Source organism: Myotis daubentonii, chromosome 1, assembly GCF_963259705.1.
Source record: "Myotis daubentonii chromosome 1, mMyoDau2.1, whole genome shotgun sequence".
NCBI lineage: Eukaryota > Metazoa > Chordata > Mammalia > Chiroptera > Vespertilionidae > Myotis > Myotis daubentonii.
In genome coordinates, this window is record NC_081840.1 from 164,839,518 (window position 1) to 164,862,744 (window position 23,227).

Genomic DNA, 23,227 nt, shown 5'->3' on the forward strand with positions numbered 1-23,227 from the left:
CTGAAAGCTGCAGAAAAGCTTCTCTCCTTCCTCTACATCTTCTTGAGGTTTCTTTTACAAAGAGACTATATTTTTTAAGCGCTTGTTTTTCTGTTTTCAGACAATCAGAATGTTTTTTCTTAGATGAATCTAAGGTCTTTAGGTTACACACACACACACACACACACACACACACACACACACATGCACGCACGCACATATGCACACTTGACCTCTGTGAGGGGGGGGGAGATTACCTAGCTGTGGCTCCCTGGAGGGGCTGCTATGTTTGATCCAGTCCCTCAGACGGAATCCACTACTCTCAGCTGCCAGTCCCTATAAGGCGCTGATTTTCATATCTGCATTCACTCCCTTCAGAAAAGAAGCAACTTCCACTTGCCCCCCTCGAAAGGAAATCAGATAGATTCCTAACACCTCCGTTAATCCAAATTCATAGACAGGAATCCTTGCTGTAAACACAGTCCAAGAAACTTGATAGGAAAAGTGAGCCTGAATCAGGACACTTCAGGTCACACACATAAGAAAGATAGTGGCAAACTTCAGATCTGAGCACAGAGATATCAGCACTATGGGGACACATCGCCCCTCATTCCCCTGTTCTCTTCAAACTAGGAAGGGTTGGCGTTGTCAATGTTTCTTGGACTTTCACTCCTTGGTAAGATGATACCGAACCAAGAAAGGAGACGGAGAGGGGAGAAACCCCTTCCATGCGTGCATAGAAGTAAGCCATGTCTCTCTTCTGAACTGAGAAAGAACAGAGGAACATGGTTTCACTGGGCAACAAAAGAGCCTTAACTTAGGAAGCAGGATCATTAGATTAGAGTCACAGCTTCCTCCCACCTGATGTGTGTTCTTGGGCTGCAAACGCTTGCACTCATGATACTCATGTGCCAATAATATCTACTCCTCAAAATGTATTGCGGGGGATGGTGGAGGAGGAAGAGGGCAGAGGGGATAAATGGTGCTGGAAAAACATAATAAAATGGAATAAATGTATCTGAAGATCCGGTGATATAACAGCATATTGCAAATTAAAAACCCTTTTCAAATTAAGGGGTTATTACATTTATTGAACTACAAGACAACATAAAGCCACTGTCCAAAAATCCTTGGCTCTCTCTTGAAGAATTCAGGTGAAAACGCAAGCCTCATTTTACTCACAATCTAGAAATAGATGACTCAAACTATTTCTCTTTAAGAGTTTGCCACAGGCACTGTGTGATGATCACAAATAAAGAGGGAGGGGGAGATGAAAGATAAATAGTGCATCTTTTGTCTGATGTAGAAAATAAAGGGAAATTCAGTATGCATGTGGAGGAGAGTCGGAATTAGAGAATTAGTTTTGCAGAAGGAAAAGAGTAGCCGCTAGATAAAAGTGTTTTAATCTTCTGGACAGGTGGTGCGTTTACCTACGGCTATTTTGGAGCAGCTAATCCTGCAAGGCCTTTGTGTGAGCTGAGGAGGCACAGAGACAAGGGGAAGGGAGGACAGGGGCAGGGGAGGGACCAGCCACACACTCGCCTGCAGTCCCCTTGGCAGCTGCCTTTGGCCTTTCTCCTGTCTGCTGAGCCTGGAGAGGGTAGGCTTGGAGTTGCTTCCACCAGACACAAAGATAAACCAGAGTTTTTAGTATTTAATATTTGAACAGTGATTATTTTGAAAGTTTATTTCTTTTTGAAACACAACCTTTATGTCAGTACACCACCCTAAAGATAGACAGAAATCAAAAGCTGGCTTCACCATCTAAGATGACTGGTGAGGAACTGATTCGCTTTTTGTGTACAAGCAAAAATCTAGTTGTTAAGACTCAGATAACTGCCTGGCTGGCGTGGCTCAGTGGTTGAGTGTTGACCTATGAACCAGAAGGTCATGGTTCGATTCCAGGTCAGGGCACATGCCCGGATTGTGGGCTCAATCCCCAGTTAGGGGCATGCAGGAGGCAGCCTGTCAAAGATTCACTCTCATCATTGATGTTTCTCTGTCTCCCTTCCTCTCTAAAATCAATAAAAATATATTTACAAACAAACAAACTCAGATAACTAACAAAAATCCTTCAAAACTCACCTTCCTGAGCGTTCTTTGCCCAAAGAAAAATCAGACACATAAACAAGGGTGTAGCTCTTTTCCTTGTATGAAAAAAATTTTAAACACTGTTCAGCTATATCAAAAAGTTACATTGTGCACACTCATTCATCACCTGATGCTCACACTGATGGTCTTTGTGAGAAGTCTTAGAAGCAGGTGTCAGATCTAGATTTCCTTTGAAAACCAGAGATTTTCCTGGAGGTAGGGTCCAGCTCTATGTGCCCTTCAATGAAGTCACTTAAATGATTTGATCCAATCACAACATTTCACAGAGCAGAAAACTGGGGCTTAGAAAGAAATGGTTTTATTCTGAACTGGATCCTGAACCAGGAAACAAAAAGGCTATAGGGCACATTATTGGGATAATCGACAACATTCGAATATAGAATTTTGAATTAGATTATGGTATTGTATCAATGTTAGATATCCTGATTTTGATAACTGTTCTGCGATCATACAAGCAAATGTCCTTGTTTATAGGAAATACACACTGATGTACTTAGGTATCTATAATAATAAAAGTGTAATATGCTAAAACAAAAACAAAAAAAGAAAGAAATGGTTTTGCTCAAGACCCCAGAGAGTGAGAGAGCCGGGGCCTGCGGAGCGCAGGTAGCTCCTGGTCACACTGTGCTCCCGGGCGCTCTGCGTGTTTGCTCCTCGGTCGGAGGCATGGAGCAAAGGACGGATGCAGAGGAGCGCAATGAGATCCGAACTGGCAGCCAGGACGGCTGGGCCCCCCTCTCTGCCTCTCTGGACATTTGTGAAATGAACGTTTGAATGAAATGTGCTAAAACCCTCATTCATTTAACAAACATGAATTGCATGTTTCCACTCTACCAGCTACGGTGTACTACGAGGTGACCCTAAGCCCCATGGGACCTGGTACGGTCCCGTCAGCAGGAGCCTACACTCCGGCAGGCGGCACACACCAGACACACAGAACTGCAAAACCAGTTTCCAGTCCTATCTTAACCTTTAAGACTCCTGCCAGCTCAAATAATAAGGATTTCATCATCTATTTTTAGCGGTGCCTTGTAGCAGGGAGCGCTGCTTTCTCCCCTATATATATTTGAGCATAACAAGCTGCTGCTAGTTCTTTCTAATTATTTTTGTATGAATTTTTCTTTAGTTTTGCTTTTATAGGTGGTTCTTCCCCACTTCTAAGAAGATAATTAGTCATGTTTTTATTTTATTATGATTTAGTAGTGGCATTGCCAACTGTGAGAAATGCAGGGGGCTGTGTATATCCGGTAGCCCAGTGGCCAGATCAGCGTGGGCAAACTACGGCCCGCGGGCCGGATCCGGCCCGTTTGAAATGAATAAAACTAAATAAAAAAAAAAAAAGACCGTACCTTTTTATGTAATGATGTTTACTTTGAATTTATATTAGTTCACACAAACACTCCATCCATGCTTTTGTTCCGGCCCTCCGGTCCAGTTTAAGAACCCATTGTGGCCCTCGAGTCAAAAAGTTTGCCCACCCCTGGGCCAGATAGTCACAACAGGAACCCATTTGTAACCTACCAGCATGCTAGGCACAGCGGTTGCAAAACTTCACTACTTTCTCCTTTTTTGTTAGGACTTTTCCTGTTATAGACCCTTGTTTATAGATTTTTGTTTTGGAAGTCCCAGCTCCACAGGATCTTAGGTGCCTTTTCCAATGAGATTATTTTTGTTTTTAGTTTTCTCTCTTTAGGAGCACATAGCTACATTGTTCCTACTCTGACATATTTACTCGCATGCTTTCTCCTGCCCACCCATGTTTTTGGATGCCACATTTTTGTTTTAAAAGTTTTATTGAGACTTGATACTAAATACCATTTATAATGGCATAAAGATAAAATAAATATGTAATATAACAAAAGAAAACTTTAATTGGCACTAAGCCTGCTGTGCCATGGGTATTGCAATTATTTTGTTATATTTCAATGTCTTTTTTTTTCCTGTAAGATTTTATCCATTTATTTCTTCATTTTTTCCTTTATTTTTGTTGTTGACACTATTACAGATGTCCCCACTTCTCCCCTTTTGCCCCCCTTAACCCAGCCTTGGCCCCCCTTCCCTCTGGCCATCACCACACTGTTGTCTGTGCCCCTGGACTATGTACCTATGTTCTTTGGCTAATCCCCTCACCTTCTTTCATCCATTCCCCCCCCCCCCCCCCGACAGCTGTCAGACAGACTTTCTTCATTTCTGACGTGCCCGACGCGGCTACTACATGTTGGTCTTTCTTTTCTCCTTTCTTCCTCAGAGTTATTTTTACCCTCTGGATAGAGCCCCACAGGTCAGCAACTGAAGTGGAAAGGGAAAGGTGGCTGGATCCAGGGGAGCTGTTTTTGTAGAGTGTTCTGAGGGGGGCCTAGAGAGATCCTTAGATCATCAAACCCTGTTCCTTGGGTTAAACACTGCAGGAGGAAATGGGGCCTCAGAGAGGTACAGTGGCCTTCTCCAATCAGTGTCCCTTTGGGCAGAGTTGTGACCCGAACCCCAAATGGCCCCATCCCAGAGTCTTCTTATTCACTTTGCTTCTTGCTTATTGCCCTCGAGTCCCCTTCTCTTTTTCTCTCCAAGGCCACTCTTCTTTGGTGGTCCCGTCCCGGGCATCCATCCCACTAGTGCATTCCCTCCTTTCTGCCCTTGCTGTGTGTTTGAGAATTTACTTTTTATTCCTTGCTATTTTTTTTTCCCCAGGAGTGGGGATCTTTTATTCCTATTGTGGTTTTTCCTTTCCCATTCACTTGAAGCTGAATTAGTTTAATGTCTCACCTTGCTTCTTTCTTTCTTACATTTTTGTTTCTAGTTTGTTTTAGCCACAGCCTGGACAACTTAAAGGGCCAGTGCTCCCTGCCAGCTCCCTCACCAGCAGGATTTTTGCAGCTTTGTGCAGGAGGCCAGGTGGCTGCAAGGTCAACATTACATTTTCACTTCACTTCATAATTACATTCCTGGATCAATTTGTTTACTTCTATTTTTCTCTGACTTGGTTGTGACTTCCTCTCCCAATTATTATATATGGCTATTGTTTTATTTTATTATCGTCTTAATGTCTTTTCTGCACTTCCCTCCCCTCCCTTTCTCTCCAAAGGATTGCAGCTTTCCTCTTGCTTTTAATTTTGTGCCTCTCTCAACAATTTTATTGCCTTTATTATTTTCTTCTCTATCCTCTATAAAATCAATAAAAATGAAAAAAATAACAGCTAATGTGTATTCACCATTTCATATATGCAAAGATTTAACACCATACTTTCTGATTCTTAAAACAAGTAGGCACTATTCTCATCTCTAAATGACAAGTAAAGAAATGACTTGTCCCAAACGAACAAACCATTTGCAGCCCAGGCCCTCAGGCCCCCTGGCTGTTCTCTTACAGGTGGCCCTTGTCTGCCCTCTCTTACTCTCTGCCCTCCAGGTCTCAGTTCTTCATTGTGAATTGTCCCTCTTTCACCATCTGGGAAAGAGAGAAAGGAATAAGGTCAGAAATTAACCTTGAATCTGTTATTGTTTAGCATATATCAAACCTTCATGTGTATTATTCTTTTGATTTAAAACATCAGCAGTCCTTAGTTATTAGGACATTGTATGCCCCAAAGAGGAATCTGAGCCAGTGTCAGCATTTCTAAGGGCGGTGGCTCTCCGTGGTGGGGCAATTCTGTGTGTGTGGGGGGGGGGGGGGGCGGGGGGGGGAGGTGTGGGATGTCCCCTGGAGGCCAACAGGTTCATGCATTTTAGTTGGAGGGGAGCTGTATGGCTTGACTAAAGCCCAAGTATGTGCACCTTGAAGTCTGGCAGCCCTGGCCCAAATTCTAGTACTTTACTACTCTGGACAGTGACTTGCTCTCTCTGAGCTTCAGTTTTCTCAACTCTGTAATGGGGATACCTCGCAGGAGTGTTGTGATGATTAACTTTATGAGACTGTTACAAAGGACATATCAGATAGTTCATGGTATGTAGTAAGAGTTCCGTCTGTTTTGGAGACTATAACCTCATAATGCTTCTGAAGCTCCTCATCTCTCAGGGGCCCTGACCCGAGCAGAAAAATCAGGCCTCATCCTTGTAACTCCCAGGGCAGCATCAGGAGCCTGATCCAGGATTGTTTTTGATTTCTACAAACTGGAGGCCATGTCCATAGCTCTGCAGTCGGAGCTGGCTGATCTCTTGGGACAGGTCAGTTGGCTGTGGGTCAAGGTATTCTAGTATCTCCCAAGCTTTCCAGCATGTTATACAACTCTGGGCTGAGACTGTCAGCCGCATGGTGGTGATTTTCCTCTCTGTCTGGGCACAAGCCTGTGTGAAGCAAGGGAAACTCTGACCCAGCATCCCCTCTGAACTCTGTCATGTGCTCTGGTCCTACAGTCATGGGCGTCACCCAGGCCAAACTGTCTTGGTGACACAGCATAGTCACTTCTCTCATCTTCACTGAATTCTTCACAGGCCTCTAAATCATCGGTTACACTGGTGATTTTATTATTTTATCCTTAAAAAGAATTGGAGTAACTTTATTACTTTCAAGATTTCTAATAAAATTCTTCTTGGGTGGGTGAAAAGGCAGTGTCCGGTGATGGATCCCTGAAAATGTCTCAGTAAATTGTATAAACAGATTGTCCCTTCATTTCTCAACATTCTGAAGTCCCCTCCCCTGCCCACTTTGATTTGCATAGAAATGATTCTTTGTGGTCTTCTATTTTCTTCTCTTCCGGTTGTAATTATATTTCCTTTTCCTGTTGCTACTTTATATGTCAACAGGTAGCAAAACTTAAATTTAGCAAATGAAAAGTCTCCAAACTCACAAAGGTCCCTTTCATCTTGAAAGTCATTCCTTAATATAAAATACAAATGAATAAAATTAAAAGAACATGAACTATTATACATATAAAATCATAATCATTCTTATAGACTTCTTTTTTTTTAAGCATATATTTAACAGGTCAGTTTCTGGATGACAGGATTAAAATGTCCTTTGCTTGCTTCTGTGATTGCATATAATTGATTAGCTAACTGTTATTTGATACTTCTTGAAGGTTACTTTTCACATGATAGTCTTCTTAATCCCTCCCAAATATTACCTGTAGGCCACTCTATTTCTGTCTTTATAATACCAGTATTATGTTCAAATATCAACTCTCAAATGTTAAAAAAAAAAGTTCTTTAAGCAAAGTTCTAGTAGACATACTATAGAGAAAGATCAGCACAAAGAGCTAATTCTTAGTAAGCTTTTGAACATGTCAGTTACTTATAACTAGGGGCCTGATGCATGAAATTCATGCAAGAGTAGGCCTTCCTTCCCCCCGCTACTGGCACCTGCTTCCCTCTGGCACCCAGGACCCAGGCATCCCTAGCAGCACTGGCTTCATCTGGAAGGTTGTCTGGAAGGACATCCTGTCTAATTAGCATATTACGCTTTTATTATTATAGATGTATTTAACTCCATTCTAAGGTTTAGGCTCTAACCAGTATATCTTATTCTAAACAAAATGTACTAGATGAAATTCCACATAATTTAGGTAGTAATCATTCATTCACAAAAATTCTCAGTATAGAGTTTACTCTTTTAACTAGATTACTAACTCATAGTAAATTCAATTTCTGCATAATATTTTAGGAACATATCTATTACACTGTTTTATCTCTGCTATGGATGATTTCAATGAAACTGAACATTTCATTCTAAAATTATTTTTGTATAATTCATTGGATTTAATTTTCAAAGAGAAGTTTACCTTTGGGCACTTTCCTGAAGTCAGTATACTGTCTAGTAAGTTCAGAAACATATTTGCCAAATACATTTTGAAATATGAACTTCATCATAATTAATATTGAAATCAGAAAAATAGTTATAGAAAATGCATTTTGACATTTTTTTGCTTCTTTAAAAATGAATTTTACTTCTAGAATAACTATCTCTTCTTATCTATGCTTGTTTATAGGAGCAAGACAGAAAGATGGACTATTCTTCTTTAATCTGAAGGTTGCATTGTAACAGCAGTAAGAATTCATCTGAAAAACTTCCTCTACATGTGTTATTCTTAGCTTTTGCTTCTTATAAACCAAGTGTGTAAGTTTCTATATTTTCCTGAACAACGCTGTTAAGAAAGTTTGTGCTATTTTAGTTTTACTAGGCTGATTGAATGGTTGCATTATCACCCTGTAAAAATCATTTCTTTTTATACTTAATACAGGACATAAGCTTTTTATTTATCTTTTCCTCCATTTGGCTAGACAAAAATAGCCCTTAAGTATTTTCATAGTTCAATCAAACCATACAGCAGAATGGGATTTGTTCTATTGTAAACCAAACCAGTAAATCGATAACTTGGAATCCAAATCGCCTTATAGGTTCTTGGAATACATGAGGACTAGCTGGTAGAATGGCAGCACATGTTTAGATTTTAAATATGATGGGTCCTCACTTAGAATCATATACCAGCCAAGCCTAGTCATTCTCTTGGTTATAACCTACATGCTCTTTTAATGGGTTTAGCATGATTTCAGATGTGATTGTGAAAAATAGTGGTTTTAACTTTGTGCTTTGTTTTAATTTTCCAATTTGTACAATGTCATGACACTATTTGTTGTCTTAAAATAGAGTGGCTTAAAATACTGAAGAGCCAGTGATTTAAAATTAAGTTCTTAGTCTCAGGAAGGTATAAAATATCTATTTCCCTCTAGTAACCCAAACTTCGTTATGAGCGTATAGCATTTTTTTTGTCTTCTTCAGTGATTCCCTCCATAGTTGCATACTCCTGGCTCTCACGGATTGTTTGGAGTCCGAAGAGTGACTGGTTTGGGGTGATAGAGCAGAATGTAAGCTCCTATTCAGTGGCTCTGGATCTCTCCAGCCATACCAAGAGCAGTGACCTAGGGTTACATCACTTGTTCGTTGTGGTTGTAAGAGATGACAAGAGTCCAAATCACAGAATCTTTCATCAACATTCAATACTGCCTCAGTTGTAACCCAGTTCTGAAGGTCATTTTAATGCGTGTTCACAGTGAGTCTTGAAGAGTTGACTGATCAGATAAATATTTAACTTGTCAGAATTAATAAGTGTGTCAAATATATATTCGACAAATGTTACATTAGAATATTTTTTTACTGATTAAAAGAGTACCTTGAAGGTTTTCCCAGGCTTTCTAATTTAAGGAATCCCCTCTTCTTTACTGTTGTTCAAAGATAAAGCATTCTGGTAATTTTTAAAAAGCCTTATTTTGATTTTAATAGTCATCAATATTTGGTTTCTGCTTAAAAATTATTCTTGAAGCCACAGAATTTTATGCTATTCATGACTGAAGGTGTGGGTAAAAAGTGATGAGACTGATTTTTGTATGATTTATGTAATCCCATTATTTTGTAGTTATGCTTCCTATCTCAGACTCTTAAAAAATAACCCAGTTTCACTTTCAAGGCCTTCCTTACAGGGATATTTTTTTTTCTAGAAAATATGCTGGATAAAAGGAAAGGTTTGAGGGAGAAGTAATTGGCTCTGCTCGCAATTCAATCAATCATTGGGTTGAGGAGCTATGAAATGCAGTGATAGCCTCTATGAGACATGAAACAGGAACTATGAGGCAGCCTCTGAATATGGAAAAGATGCCCTTGTGCTGTACTGGGGGAAGTATCATTCCGTGGTCATAGAGGTCTTCTTACCCAGGTGCACCAGCAGATCCGCCCCAGAACTGACTGAATGTTCCACCACTGGGACCTGGTTACAGCATCAGCCCGTGCTCATTCTCAGTGGAGATTGACTTGGTATGAGGTCACTTTGGGTGGGTAGTACTAGAATTGATAAGATTGGTTTAAAACTATGTGTGACTCGGAGGAAACGCCAGTGGTCATGCTGAGGCGTCAACTGCTTGCCTGCTCTCCAAAATGAGAGACTCCCCTTTCCTAGAATAGGTGGTAACGTTCTATCTACCAAGGTTCTGGGGCCCCATCGGCTACTTACCATGATTGATCACCAGCAGACCTGAGCCTTAAATTCTCACACTGAGGTAAACTAGGACAGACACTAGGAAAGAAAGGAGAACTTCTCACTTGTTGGTTCTATCAGAGAGGCCAAGTCCGCTGAAGAGCTGACCGGATATAGTAAATGTCTAAGTGGTTAAGAATGTAACTTTAAAATAATATTCTATGAATATGACATTGTTTATTGATAATTTTGTGGTTCTCTATTTCCTTAAGTCATACAAAGCTGCTAGGCCATTTACTACCTCAGATGATAGTGAAGAACATTTTAGAAGACCTGAGATAAATCTAAATCCTCATCATCATTGTTTTATCATTTCTTGAGGTTGCATTGATGTTTGAATGAAGTGGTGGTGCCCTTCCTTTTCAACCAAAGTTAAGTAGAATAAAAGTCTATAAACCTTCCAACCCATAAAACTATCATCCTAACTCTGTCCCTTTAGCTCCTGAACTACCCTCTTATGTTTCAATACACAAAACTATTTGTGAAGCATGTGGCATTTCCTAGATAGTACCTTGCGCTCACATCAAATTAAATTTGCAAAGTTTGGCTTTTGCCATTTTCTCTCAGGGTTACAAATATGACTCAGTTTTCCAGAAGAACCACAGTGCATTGTGGGTAGAAATGCTGACCCATTTCCTTTTTTTTTTTTTTTTTTCTCTTATGGTTAAATTGTCAGGTTGAAATATACTCTATTTGATTTGTTTTTGGAAAACTGAACATATTTATAACCTGTATGAAAATTAAATTCACCAGAATGTTTTTTCTTAAAACCACTCACTGAAATTGCCCTAGGGTTAAATAAAGCCCAGATATGAGTCAGTGACTTAGCTTATAGGCTGTCTATATGTCTATATATGTCTTTGTGTACATGGCTCTTTCTGTATCATTGAGTAAATAAGTTAAAACTAATTAGATCTTGATATCGCTATAATAATTCTCAACTGTTACACACATTTCAAATTCATCCTTAGATCACTAGGAAATGCCTAGTAATATAAATTGTTCTTTAATTTCAGATTTGACTTTATTTTTGCCTTTTGAGGAGATTTAATGTGCTTAAATTATTTTAACACTCCATGTGTTTGCTGCAAATTGAATGTTCATGCTACCTGAAATACTTTGGACTGCAAGACAGTATTGATTACTAAGTAGATTGACTATACTCATGATACATATATATATATATACTGGTACATATATATGTGTGTGTGCAAGAGAAAACATATTCAATGATATTCTCTGTGTTTAAAAACTATCATGGTATATATTTTCCTATGTGGTGCTTGAGGAGTTTCATTCTACAGTTTACAAGGTGTAGGTTTGCACCCCAAATTCTCAGGGTATGCTATTTTACCCAAATACTTGAAAGAAAAAGGTGCCCTGTATTTTATCAGTACTGTTGAGGGGGAAAATGATAAATTATGTGTAGGTTTGTTTTAGAAAAATCAAATTCATAAAATATATCAGCCTTTTACAGAATTTCTAAGGAGCTATACATATAGATATGATATATATTTTCAAGAGACTGTTTCTACATTCTTAACTAACTTCTGGGTCCTCAGTAGACCTTACAGGTGCATAAAATCATTAATAAAACATGTAGCATTTGCTAAATTGTACTTTGAACTTGAATCTAATCAGAATTGTAGACTCTGGGGGAAAGTGTGTTTATCCGTGGCACATGTGATTACAAGGCCCTGGGGAGGATTCTGAAAATTAGACTTGTTTATATGCCCCATGTCGCAGAAGAAAACTGAACTTCACAGCAGTGTTTGTAAGCTGTTAATATTCTCGTTCCATGTTGCAACTAGAGCATATTATTAAATGTATTCCCATTTAATTCTTTAATTCACAATGGTGCAGAATAAAACACACACAATACATATAATTTGATTTCTTTTTTAAGTTTCATAATTGCTTTTTACAAGCTAGTGTTAATGGCAGAGTTCTTTGAAATTACCTATCGTACCCATATCTATTTTCTAATGGGCAGCCCCCTCCCCCTTTGAAGATGAAGGTTTCTATATTTACATTTAAAGAATATTATTGTACAGTAAAGACAGTGGTGGTTGAAAAGAATGTGAAGACTGAGGAAGTTATGTCCTAAAAAGAGAAGAGTAAATTGTGTGATGAATGAAGAAAGACATTGGATAAAGCTGAATTATATCCCTGGCTATGAAAAAAGCCAGTGGTAAATGGAAAGAATATGGACTGCTTTCAAGATAGAAATCTTGGTGGATGTGTTCCTACCTTAGGTCTGATGCAACTCAGTTAGAGAGTGCACTGAACTTGGCCAGTGGGACTGTGAATCCAGCCCAATATCTCTGAGAATTACATTCTCGGTGTATTGCATATGGAGAAAACTACTTAGACAAGGACTCTGTGAGACTAGCCTACTGACCTTAATTGCCAGCATTGGTAGGTGATTGTGCAGTCTTGCGTAATGGTCTTTTATTTTGACTCTTGAAAAATGTTCTGTTGTTGTTGTTTTTTCCAGTAAAAGTAACTGCAAAGAAAACATGCATTGTCTGTCTTTATTTTAACTCAAAAATAATCTTCGGACATTTTTATTTCTGTCTTCTAACTGAAATCCTTCATTTAACTAAAACAGTCTGATGTTTCATATCCAGGTTGTATTCATTTTCTAATGTTGCTGTAACTACAAACTTAGCAGCTTAAGAAGAAGCAAATTTATTATCTTGCAGTTCTAGAGTTCAGACGTCTAGGATGGCCCTTTCCCTGAACCCATAGTATTTCACCCGGCCAACCCAAGGAATCTAGCTGCTTGCATCATTAAGGAGCACTGTGAGGGGCACCTAACAAGGTATGTGATGCTCCATTGGCTCCACACCTAAACGTGATGTCCCTGAGGGCCTGCACTGAGGCCCAGGAAAGTAATTGCAGTTATCCCCTTCAAAACCTGAATAGAAGAGGCACTCATTTTGGAGACCTACTGCACAAGATCAGTGTTGTAGCACATCCCTTAAGTCAACCACCGTTAACTGAAATCACTATAATAAACCTTAAGATTGAAGCCCCCAAAAGACTTGAACCCACATTTCACAAAGAGGGACAACCAGGATTCCTTACATATGTCCAGGGTTGGGGGTGATCAGGCAAGAAAGCAAATTGAGGGCAGTCTCAGGCCTTATATTTTTCTAAGTCAACTCTGGCTTCCAGCTCTTGTTTCCAGTGAATTCTCATACTCCATTCTCCATCTTGCCTCAAGCATGCACAGTTTCACTCTGCATTGCATTACCCCAGAAGACTTCGCTGCAGAACACCCATTCAATCCTGAGCATTCCGTGTGTGGCAGGATTTTGCTAAAGGCTTAGGGTACATGGGATAGAGATTTGCAGGTGCTCCATGATATGGCAGCTACCTACATTAGCAAACACTTTAAACCTGAACCACTTACATACCTGTTCTCAAATAGTCCTGTGCTATCTCTGAGACTAGAACATTTTCACTGGTTGTTGAGTTCATTTGTGCATCAGCCACCGTCCCTCTCCCTCTCTTCATCCTCTGCTTCCTCTGTTCCTTAGCTTGCTGGCTCAGAACCCTCTAATTTCCTATTTCTTATATAGGGTAGTTTAGCCACCTATTGAATCCCTGCGAATGCAGATTCACTACACTACGTCCAGAAGACCTCATCTTCATGAACCATGCATAGCCACTGTTCTAGTTGTGTACTGCTGAGGAACAATCCACCTCAAAACTTGAGTCTTAAAAGCCACAAACAAGTTTTTAGCTCATTAATATGCAATTTGGACATAGCTGGGCATGGAAGGTTCGGTTCTACTTCACACATGAACTCAACAGGGACTTCAGAAGCTACTTCCATGATGGCTCATTCACATGACTGGAGAGCCAGTGCTAGCCATCAGCTAGGCCAGCTAGGGGCCTCAGTTCCTCTTCAGCTGGACCTCTCTCTATGAGCTGCTTGGGCTTCCTCCAAACATGGCAAGTGAGTTTCAACAGTGGATGCTGCCAGTTTCTTAAGGCCTAGCTCAGAAAGTAACATGGCATCACTATCACCTATTTGATACACAATCACAGAACCGAGATTCAATGGGCAGGAACACAGATTCAACCTCTCAATGGGAAGAGTGTCAAATAATTTGGAGACATGTTTTAAAACTATCATCCTCATTAAAGGGTGTTTTAAATAGTTCCTTTTAAAAGAGGAATTTTAAAGTCAATTCTTCAATTACTGTAAGTTTAGTCAAAGATTCTAGAAAAAATCTAAAGAATGAGAGTAGCGTATAGAAGGTTTGATGGTATGCTTTTATGTGTGATGGGCGTATGTTGGCGTTTCATAGGGTAGAAATCACTATTATATTCCCAGTGTGGAGGATATTAATGTTCTTTAGGAATAATAATTTAAAAAGCCTACTACATGTCAGGTGCCCTGATTCATGAAGAGGTTAGAATTTCAGGAAGCCTTTAATATGGTGAGAATGCTGATACGCTGATGAAGCTAGCTAGTCTGTCTTGTCAAAGGCGCCGTGATTGAAAGAGGAAACTGGCTAATGGCCACAAAGAAGAGATACATGCCAATCACCCAGCACGGAGTGGGCAGGGAGCAAAGAGGGCTAAGGGTGAAGAGAACTCAGAAGGCCAGAGCAAAAGCAAGAGACTGAAAGTGAAGAAGCTGTTTAGTTTAGGGGTAAGGGGGCTACTGAAGGTGACACGGAGGGAGTGTAGATAGAAGTAGCATGGCCAAAGCCCTTTGATAAGAGGTTTATCCCAACAGAAGTGTTGTGAAAAGAGTCATCAAAGACATGGCAAAAAACTGGTATTTCTTTCTGCCCCTTGAAATTACAACCTTATCAACAGATAATCCCCTGAGTGTTCTCGGAAAGCTTCTACACCTTCAGTACTACTTGGATAGACTAAGAACAGATGTGTATTACATGCATATGTATTTACACACTGGATATAGTATTGCAGAATAACATTATATTCTATAGATTATTGTAATGTGAGAATCATAACAAGATAATATTACCCTTGGCCTGTAGTTAGCATTTCAGAAATATTAACTATGATATATCTCTCTATTATAGCATTTCTACCTCTGAAAATTTCAAATTCACTACTATATAGGTTGGGTAAAGATCCTCAAATTTATTTGCATGTTCTTTGAAGGAAATTTAGAAAATGTTAAAATATTCTAAAAACTGAAAAATAGGACAACTTCTTAATTATTCAGAGGGACCTACTACCTTAAAAATAAATGCTTATAATTGTGTTTTGTAGACTACTTATTTACTTCATAAAATTATAAAACTACCTCTTTCCAATATTCTTAGAGGAATGATTTTTATCAGCTGTATCTTATTTCTTCATGTTGCTATATCATAATATGTTTAATCAATCTCATATTTAAAAATATTTAGTTTTTATAATTTTGGGCTATGAAAATAATGCTGCAACCAATGTCTTTGAGCACAAATCTTTCCAGGCATCTCTGAATATTTCCTTGAGATAGACTTCTAAGTAGAATTACTGAATAAAAGGATATAAACATTCTTAAAATTTTTGACACATGAGATTTTGAGATATCTCCCTACCTCCCATATCCCAACTCTGCTACCCCTCCCCCCCCGCAAAACATGCAAACACACTATTTAGAAACTTCATATTTTAGCACTTCACTTATTGGAAATTACCCTGAAGATGGAGGAATAGAAGACTCATATTGGTTTGCTGGAATACATATTTTACTGCAGAAAGTATGAACTACACACAAAGAATGTGTGTGTGTGTGTGTGTATGTTTACAAACATCACACCAATGATCTCTTTATGATTTTAAGTGTCTTCCTTTTTCTCTAGAGCAGCGGTTCTCAACCTGTGGGTCATGACCCCTTTGGCAGTCCAACGACCCTTTCACAGGGGTCGCCTAAGACCATCCTGCATATCAGATATTTACATTATGATTCATAACAGTAGCAACATTACAGTTATGAAGTAGCATCAAAAATAATCCTATGGTTGGGTCACAACAGGAGGAACTGTATTTAAAGGGCCAGGTGGTTGAGAACCACTGCTCTAGAACATGACTCTCAAAGTGTGGTCCCCATACTAACTGCCTGGGCTTCACTGGGAAACTTCACCTCTTTATCATTGCAAATCCTCAGCCTGACTCAGGCCAGTTGAAGCCAAAATGGAAAAGAGCTTCAGTGATCTGTTTTCAGAAGTGCTCCAGGCGGTTCTCACGGACACGGTTTTGAGAACCACTGCTCTGGACCCCAGGGCACTGGCAGCCATAAGTGTCTGGAGGCAACAAGAAGGTTGCTGCTCCTGAGTGAGAACTCCGGTCTTGACCCATCGTGTTAGCGCACCAGTCCACAATGAGAGAGTCCCTTTTTGATCCTCATTTTCTTCAATGATTTTTTTTAAATGGAGACTAGCAATGCTTGTTTCAGGGTGTCTGCAAACATTTTTAAAAGATCGTGCTTAAGAAATATTGCTTTCCTTCCTTTTCTGACAAAGTTAATCTAGCCTTTATTTTTTTTTCCTCTGAAGGGAGTGTAAGAGCACTGGTCCCTGAAGAGAGAATAAACTGCTTTGCTATGGATGCTTCCTCCAAGGCCAATGTCACCACCAAGGGCATATCACATCCCCTAAAGGTTTTGATTTCTTTCTTTCCTCTTAGTAACATAACAGTAAGGGTGCTGGTCCAGGGTTTTATGAAAACTGGGCTTAAAGCTTGTTTTCAACTTCACAGGTCCTTACGCGGTTCTGGCTGCTATTATTTTCAGTGGCCCATTTTCCCAAAGGGCTCTGACCTCCTTTTGGAATCTCTGGCCTGTTCTATAGGGTTGCAAAGGCTACTTGTGTATATGTCTGGGCTCAGAAATTGGCAAGAGCAGAGAGATATGGTGTTTAAAGTAACAGAAGACAAAAAAAACTCAAGAGGATTTCCACATATTTATTTCATCACACATCATTTTAAATGTACAGCCAATAATAGGCTAGATCAATTCCTGTGTGTGTTAGTGTGTGCGTGCACACGTGTTTGTGTGTACTTAATGAACAAATGAACATCTGTTATCTGTTTTGGGTTTATTACTATAAACACACTTTTCATTAATAAATATTTAAAAATGTTTAACATGCCTCTTCTAATTTGAACAAATAAAAATCTTTCCTTGATTTCATATTTTAGAAGTCCAAATCCATCAGTACTAAATTCTCTCAGCCAACTCTGGATTGTGTACAGATTGTAGTCACACAGACTAGAACTTTCACGACCAAACAGCTGAATAAAAGATAAAATGATGACTACATCAAGATGTCCCTTATAAAGGACAGTGCACCACATTACGGTCTCCAAGAGACACAGCACACAAAAAAATCAAATGGAGTTTCTGAAATTAATATCTCTAAATCTTATGTGCTAAGTCCAGTGTTTTTGTAGGGCGGAATGCAGAGGACTATTTGGTCAGCAGAAAGATAAGATGGTATGTTAATGTTGTATGCCTTCTCCCTCAATGCTCAATAAAACTAACAACAGAAGAGATAAATATCAATTCATGAAGCTGGCTGAAAAAAGTATTTAAAAAGTCTTGTTCCCTCACACCCCCCATGGAAAAAGGACGGTTTTGTTTTGTTTTGTTTCCTGCAGGAATATGTTTGGTAGAAACAATATATGTTTAAGGTTATATCAAGGGCTACATACACAATGAAAATTGTTAAAACAAAATTGGGTTCTTCTGAGTGTGTGCATGGTATTTTTAAAATAAACAATAGTTTCTTTATAGGGAAGAACAATTCTCACTATATCAAATAGAATTTGCTAAAAGCATCACATTATTTTGGATCAAAATTGATACTGTTAGTATTCTGAATAGGTCCAAATTTGGTCATTTGAGGTTTTTCACAACTTTTTACAAAAATCTTAAATACAGGTAAATATGTAAACACTGTGCTCTCAGAGAGCAAGCACTAAGGCATGTCACATGGTTTCCCTCCTGGGGAGATGAATTCAAGTGAAACATCACCAATCAGTTTTAAAACCAGCCCCCACCGTTGGAAGCACTCTCCGGCTGAGGGGGAAACACCACCTTGCACATATTAGCATTCTCTTGGTGGAGAGGGAATTCAGATCCTGCCACCAGCCTTTCTTTTCTTTTCCGTGAGACGTATCCTTTGCCTGTGGACAGCCTTTCATACTTGGTCTCAAATTGCCTGCATAACAACAACAATAGCAAAATCACACACATAGTAAAGTCACCTCATGCCTGTCAGAGCCAAGCTCTTATGTACACTTGAAGCTGCTGTGTCAAAGCGATTTGAGAAAGGACCAGAGTGCCAAGGGCAACCGGCTTCCATTCCTATGAATGGGGTGATGTTTTTCTCCCCGTTTCTTTTTATACAAACAGATACACTTCAAATGCTTGGAATATAGGAGGCTGCCAGACATTTTTCTGGAACGGAGGACTACATTCCTCTCAGCTCTTTGGAGATGCTGTTAAGCTTTGCAAGCCTTGCTATGTCCCCCTCCCCTCATTCCAGGAGCCCCACTTTGGGCTCAGTCCCCTTGTGAGAAAGGAGCAAGTTTAACTGGATTTAAGATGAGAAAGCTGCCGGGGAAACATTCCCAAAGCTGTAGCCAAAGGGAAATGTGGAACCAAACCAGTTAAGCCCGGTGCCTGGATCGGTGGTTACTACATGTTGACCATTGGAAGGGTGGTTTTTAAAACTGCATTAATGGAGGTTTACTCTATATATACGTTAGTATAAACTAGCAACAGTTTAATATTCTGACTACAATCCACTATATTTTATTCTGTAAAAATATAGCCAACTCATAATTATACTTATATCATTGATGCATATTTATATGGATCATGAAATGTCAAGAATATAAAGAAGGTGCTCAACTCTGGCTTACTTGTCAAAGAAGATGAGGAAGATATGGCTTGCTGTTTTAAGCAGACAAATTGCTTTCATGGTTAACAATCTGTCAAGGAAACCTCTGCAACTCACAGCATCACCTAAACCAAAGGCATTTTACTTCCACATGATAGTATTGTTATGAATATGGTCACATGATTTGAAGGACACAGTGTAAAAGCTATAGAGTGGGAGAGTTGTTGGGAAATTTACATGAACAATTATATATTCCGTTTTTGAGACACTAAAAATTCTACTGAAAAATTTATAAACTCTCAAACTCTCAAGCTTTAGCCAAAACATAAACAAGGTCGAGTTGCTGTTGTATGGATTACCTAAAAACTGTGAATTCAGTTGGGCTCCTTAACCATGGTAAATGATTTCATGTTTTGTTTTGAGCTCTCTGTCCAGTGGACAACTGTGAAGATACAGCTGATAGTAAATATGCATCCAGTATTTTTGCTGAAACTACATGGCAATTCTTATGGTAAATCTGATCCCTTTGTTTCCTTGATAAATTGTTTCTAGATAGAATATGATACCTTCTGAATTGAAAGAACTGATCATTACAGTTCCTTGGTATCCTAGAGACTGACTCAATTTTTAGCCTTATCAAGAATTGTTACTAATTTAAAGATAATTTGTTTCATGAATTTCTTTTTACCATTTTCTTTTAATTTCTGAAAGTGAATGCTGAAAATTGGGTGTGAGTTCCTGGTGAACTGGGGCTGGTCCTGGAACATTCCCCGAGCACTGCTTCTTACCTGTATGGAGCCTCAGCCCTGTCCATCTGCAGGCAGACTAAGAACGGGTACTGAGAAAACTGCACGGTGGAGATAAACTCCATGCTGGTCTCTGTTTCGGCACTGATTTCCAGGCCGGCTTTCACAAAAGAGGAGTCCACAGTGATGTCACCAGCTATTACCACAGCCAACCTAAAGATTTGAGGCAGAAAAAACTATTAACATTACATTGAACTGAGCTGGAATAACTGCTATACTTTCCCAGGATCTGAACTCATGCTGCTGAGGACCGTGAGGAAAGGAGCTAATATGTGACCTAAATGTGTTCAGAATTCTATTGGTAACCAGGGCCTGATTAGGCCCAGGGATTGCAGAACGAAGATTTGCTCTTCCCCTGAACCCTCCCCCAGCCTTCAATTCTAGATGTGGGAATAAAATGTCTATCATGTACTACTGTTTGGTATGGGCATACCAAGGGCCAAGATGAAAATATTCCTGGAACCTGCTCTTCTCAGAAAGTCAGAAATATCTGAGTTATTTAAAGTCAGCAAGAAGACAGCTAATGTTTATAATAATTTTCTTGCTCCCTTGGTTTCTCTGTTGGCGTCTAGGTAGCTATTTCAATTCCATTTTATTACTTTCTCCAAAGGGTCTCTAGAGAGCTAAGTCTATTTGAAAAAAATATTGTGTCACAAAAAACCATTCCTATAGTGGGGCACAGTGGGTGGCCCAGGAATGACAGATATGGTGGGTTCTCCAAAAATTGCTCAGAGGACTAGATAGACAGATTGAACTGTCTAGGGAGAGTGGCTTGGGTGAAAATGAAGAAGATAAACAACTCAGTAGAAGGCTTACCTCTAGGAATACTCTAATTTAATTGTAGACTTTCAGTAATATTGTGGGAAGTTACTCCCACAATTAAATCAGAGTTGTATGTCCAAGCTTTTTTGATAGAGGTACTCATTTTTGCTGTGCAACTTAAAGCTTACCACCTACTGTTGTCAGCGTAAAAGTAGGTCACAGGTGTACCGTTAAATCCTTGAATACCTCACTGTATCTTAACACTCAACAAAGGCTTAAGAGGTATTTTTAAATGAACAAATTAAAAATTGAGGATAGATTGGCTATAATGTGGATACTGATAGATTCTTAGGGATACAATGTCCTTAAAAATCCAGAGTTTTTTGTTGTTGCTATTGTAGATTTCTTTCTACAAAAAAAATTTAAAATTCAGTATAATTTGGGGACACTTCTATCTAGAACTACTTCAGAAAGAGAAAACAGATGACTGATTCAATGGGAAGCCCGAAATTATATTGCTGATCACTGCGATGATCACTCCATTTCTCATTCATTGGTTCGTTTTAGTAACACTGTGGGCCACAAATGTGCCAGCTTTTAATTGTTCTCAATTCCTTCATCTATAGTTCAAAATAAACCAAAATATTTAATTTTATCACCTTGTCTCACTCATCCCACACCATAGTTTAAATATCCAAAAAGATAAAAATCAATTGCATTTCAATTTCCTTTTCTTTGATGTTATAATAAACAGAAGAATAATTCTTTTGATTATTACAATGGTTCAGAAACACTGTTTTGTGTTCAAAATGAAACATTTCACTTAATCTGAGAGGTAGATTAGGAAAACTAAAGGAGCTGAGAACATTTTGTTTAGAAAAATGAATGCTAACAAAAAACTTAAGGACTGAATATTTAGTAGTTAGATTCTGCATAAAAGTGACCATTTTAAAATTTTTATCCACTGAAGACAGTGAAAGAGTAAAACCTTGAGATTCCCAAATAGAGGGATAATCTAAAAAAAAAGTTTGCTTCAGAGTAAAGTTTCCTAACAGCACTGCCAGCTGTTGAAGTGGATACCACGAGAAGATGAACCTCTCATCCCCTGGGCATGCTGTCTATGGACGTCTTTAAAAGTCAAAAGTCAAGATTCTTGGCTGAGTTGTATCAGGTGCTGACCTGCTTGTAAGAAGCTATGGAAAGAATGACTTCCCATGGTTATTTCCTACTCTATGATTTAATGATTACAAATAGAAAGTATAGATTCTGATAAACAAATGGGACTACATCAAACTAAAAAGTTTTTGCACAGCAAAGGAAACCATCAACAAACTGAAAAGGCAACACATTGAATGAAAAAACTCATCAATGATATACATCTGATAAGGGGTTAATATCCAAAATCTATAAAGAACTTCTACAACTCAACACCAGAAAAACAAACAACCCCATTAAAAAATGGGCAAAGGACCTGAATAGACATTCCTCCAAAGAAGACATACAGATGGCCAACAGGCATATGAAAAGATGCTCAACATCACTAATCATCAGAGAGATGCAAATTAAAACCACAATGAGATATCCCCTCACACCTGCCAGAATGGCTACCATCAATAAATCAACAAGCAACAAGTGCTGGCGAGAATGTGTAGAAAAGGAAACCTTAGTGCCAAGATTTGGAAGCGGCCCAGATGTCCATCAGTAGATGAAAAGCTGTGGTACATTCACAAAAATGGAATATACTTGGCCATAGAAAAGAAGATCTTACAGCATGGATGGTCCTGGAGAGCATTATGCTAAGTGAAATAAGTCAGTCAGAGAAAGGCCAGTACCATACACCTTCAGTCATATGTGGAGACTAACAAACAAAATAGAAACAGACTCAGAGCTAGAGAACAGACTGACAGCTGTCAGAGGGGCTGCGGGGCTGGGTGAAAACGGTGAAGGGGTTAAGCAAAACAACAACTCATAGACACATATTATGGTGTGGTTATTACTAGAGGGAAAGGGGTGAGGGGGAAGGTAGAAGAGGGTTTAGGGGCACAAATGGTGATGGAAGGAGACTTGAATTGAGGTGGTGAACACACAATACAATATACAGATGATGTACTGTAGAACTGTACTCCTGAAATCAACCAATGTCACCCCAATAAATTCAATAATAAATAAATACATAGGCAGAAAAAAAAGTATGGATTGTTGAAAAGTCATAAAGTAAAACAATTCCAAAACCTAATTTCTGAAGTTATTTGCATAGAATACTTACAGATTTTTCACTCGAGTTTTTGACTCACGATACCACAGACTAAACTCCATTGCACCTGAAATATCAATGGCAAGAGCACCCTGGACGTCTATATTGGCCTTCAGTCCAGATTGCAACTGAAGCTCCTAGAAGCAAAAATATGTAATAATAGTAGTAATAATCACTATTTAGCCAACCCCTTTGAAAAGGAACACTTAACCTCCTGCTGCAGATAATACCATTTGAGCTGTGTTAATGTTGGAGTCTTTCTCTAGGCTTGGAAACACATTTTAGTTCTGAGTTGGGAGGGGAAATGGTTTTCAAAGTGTGGTTCCCTGACAAATAACATCAGCATCCTGGAAACTTGTTAGAAACACAAATCCCATACCTACTGAATGAGAAACTCTGAGGGTGGGGTCCAGCAACCTATGTTGTAACAAGTCCTCCCGTGATTCTGATGCATTCAAATTTGAGAACCAC

General features: G+C 39.1%; 2 protein-coding genes across 2 annotated transcripts in view; one reads left to right on the forward strand and one right to left on the reverse strand.

Moving 5' to 3' along the window:
* The window catches only part of C1H4orf54 (chromosome 1 C4orf54 homolog), a 29,137-nt gene extending 15,108 nt beyond the window's left edge, over positions 1-14,029 (forward strand). The window contains exon 4 of the mRNA XM_059702488.1: positions 8,013-14,029. The gene's annotated coding sequence lies outside the window, so the exon portion shown is untranslated. The remainder of the gene's footprint in view (positions 1-8,012) is intronic.
* Positions 14,030-16,976: 2,947 nt separating this feature from the next.
* The window catches only part of MTTP (microsomal triglyceride transfer protein), a 46,291-nt gene continuing 40,040 nt past the window's right edge, over positions 16,977-23,227 (reverse strand). Inside the window, exons 16-18 of the mRNA XM_059664746.1 lie at positions 22,769-22,893; positions 19,723-19,893; positions 16,977-18,250 (exon numbers count right to left, since the gene is read on the reverse strand). Of these exons, the coding sequence (XP_059520729.1) occupies positions 18,073-18,250; positions 19,723-19,893; positions 22,769-22,893 (474 nt within the window). The 3' untranslated portion in view covers positions 16,977-18,072. The remainder of the gene's footprint in view (positions 18,251-19,722; positions 19,894-22,768; positions 22,894-23,227) is intronic.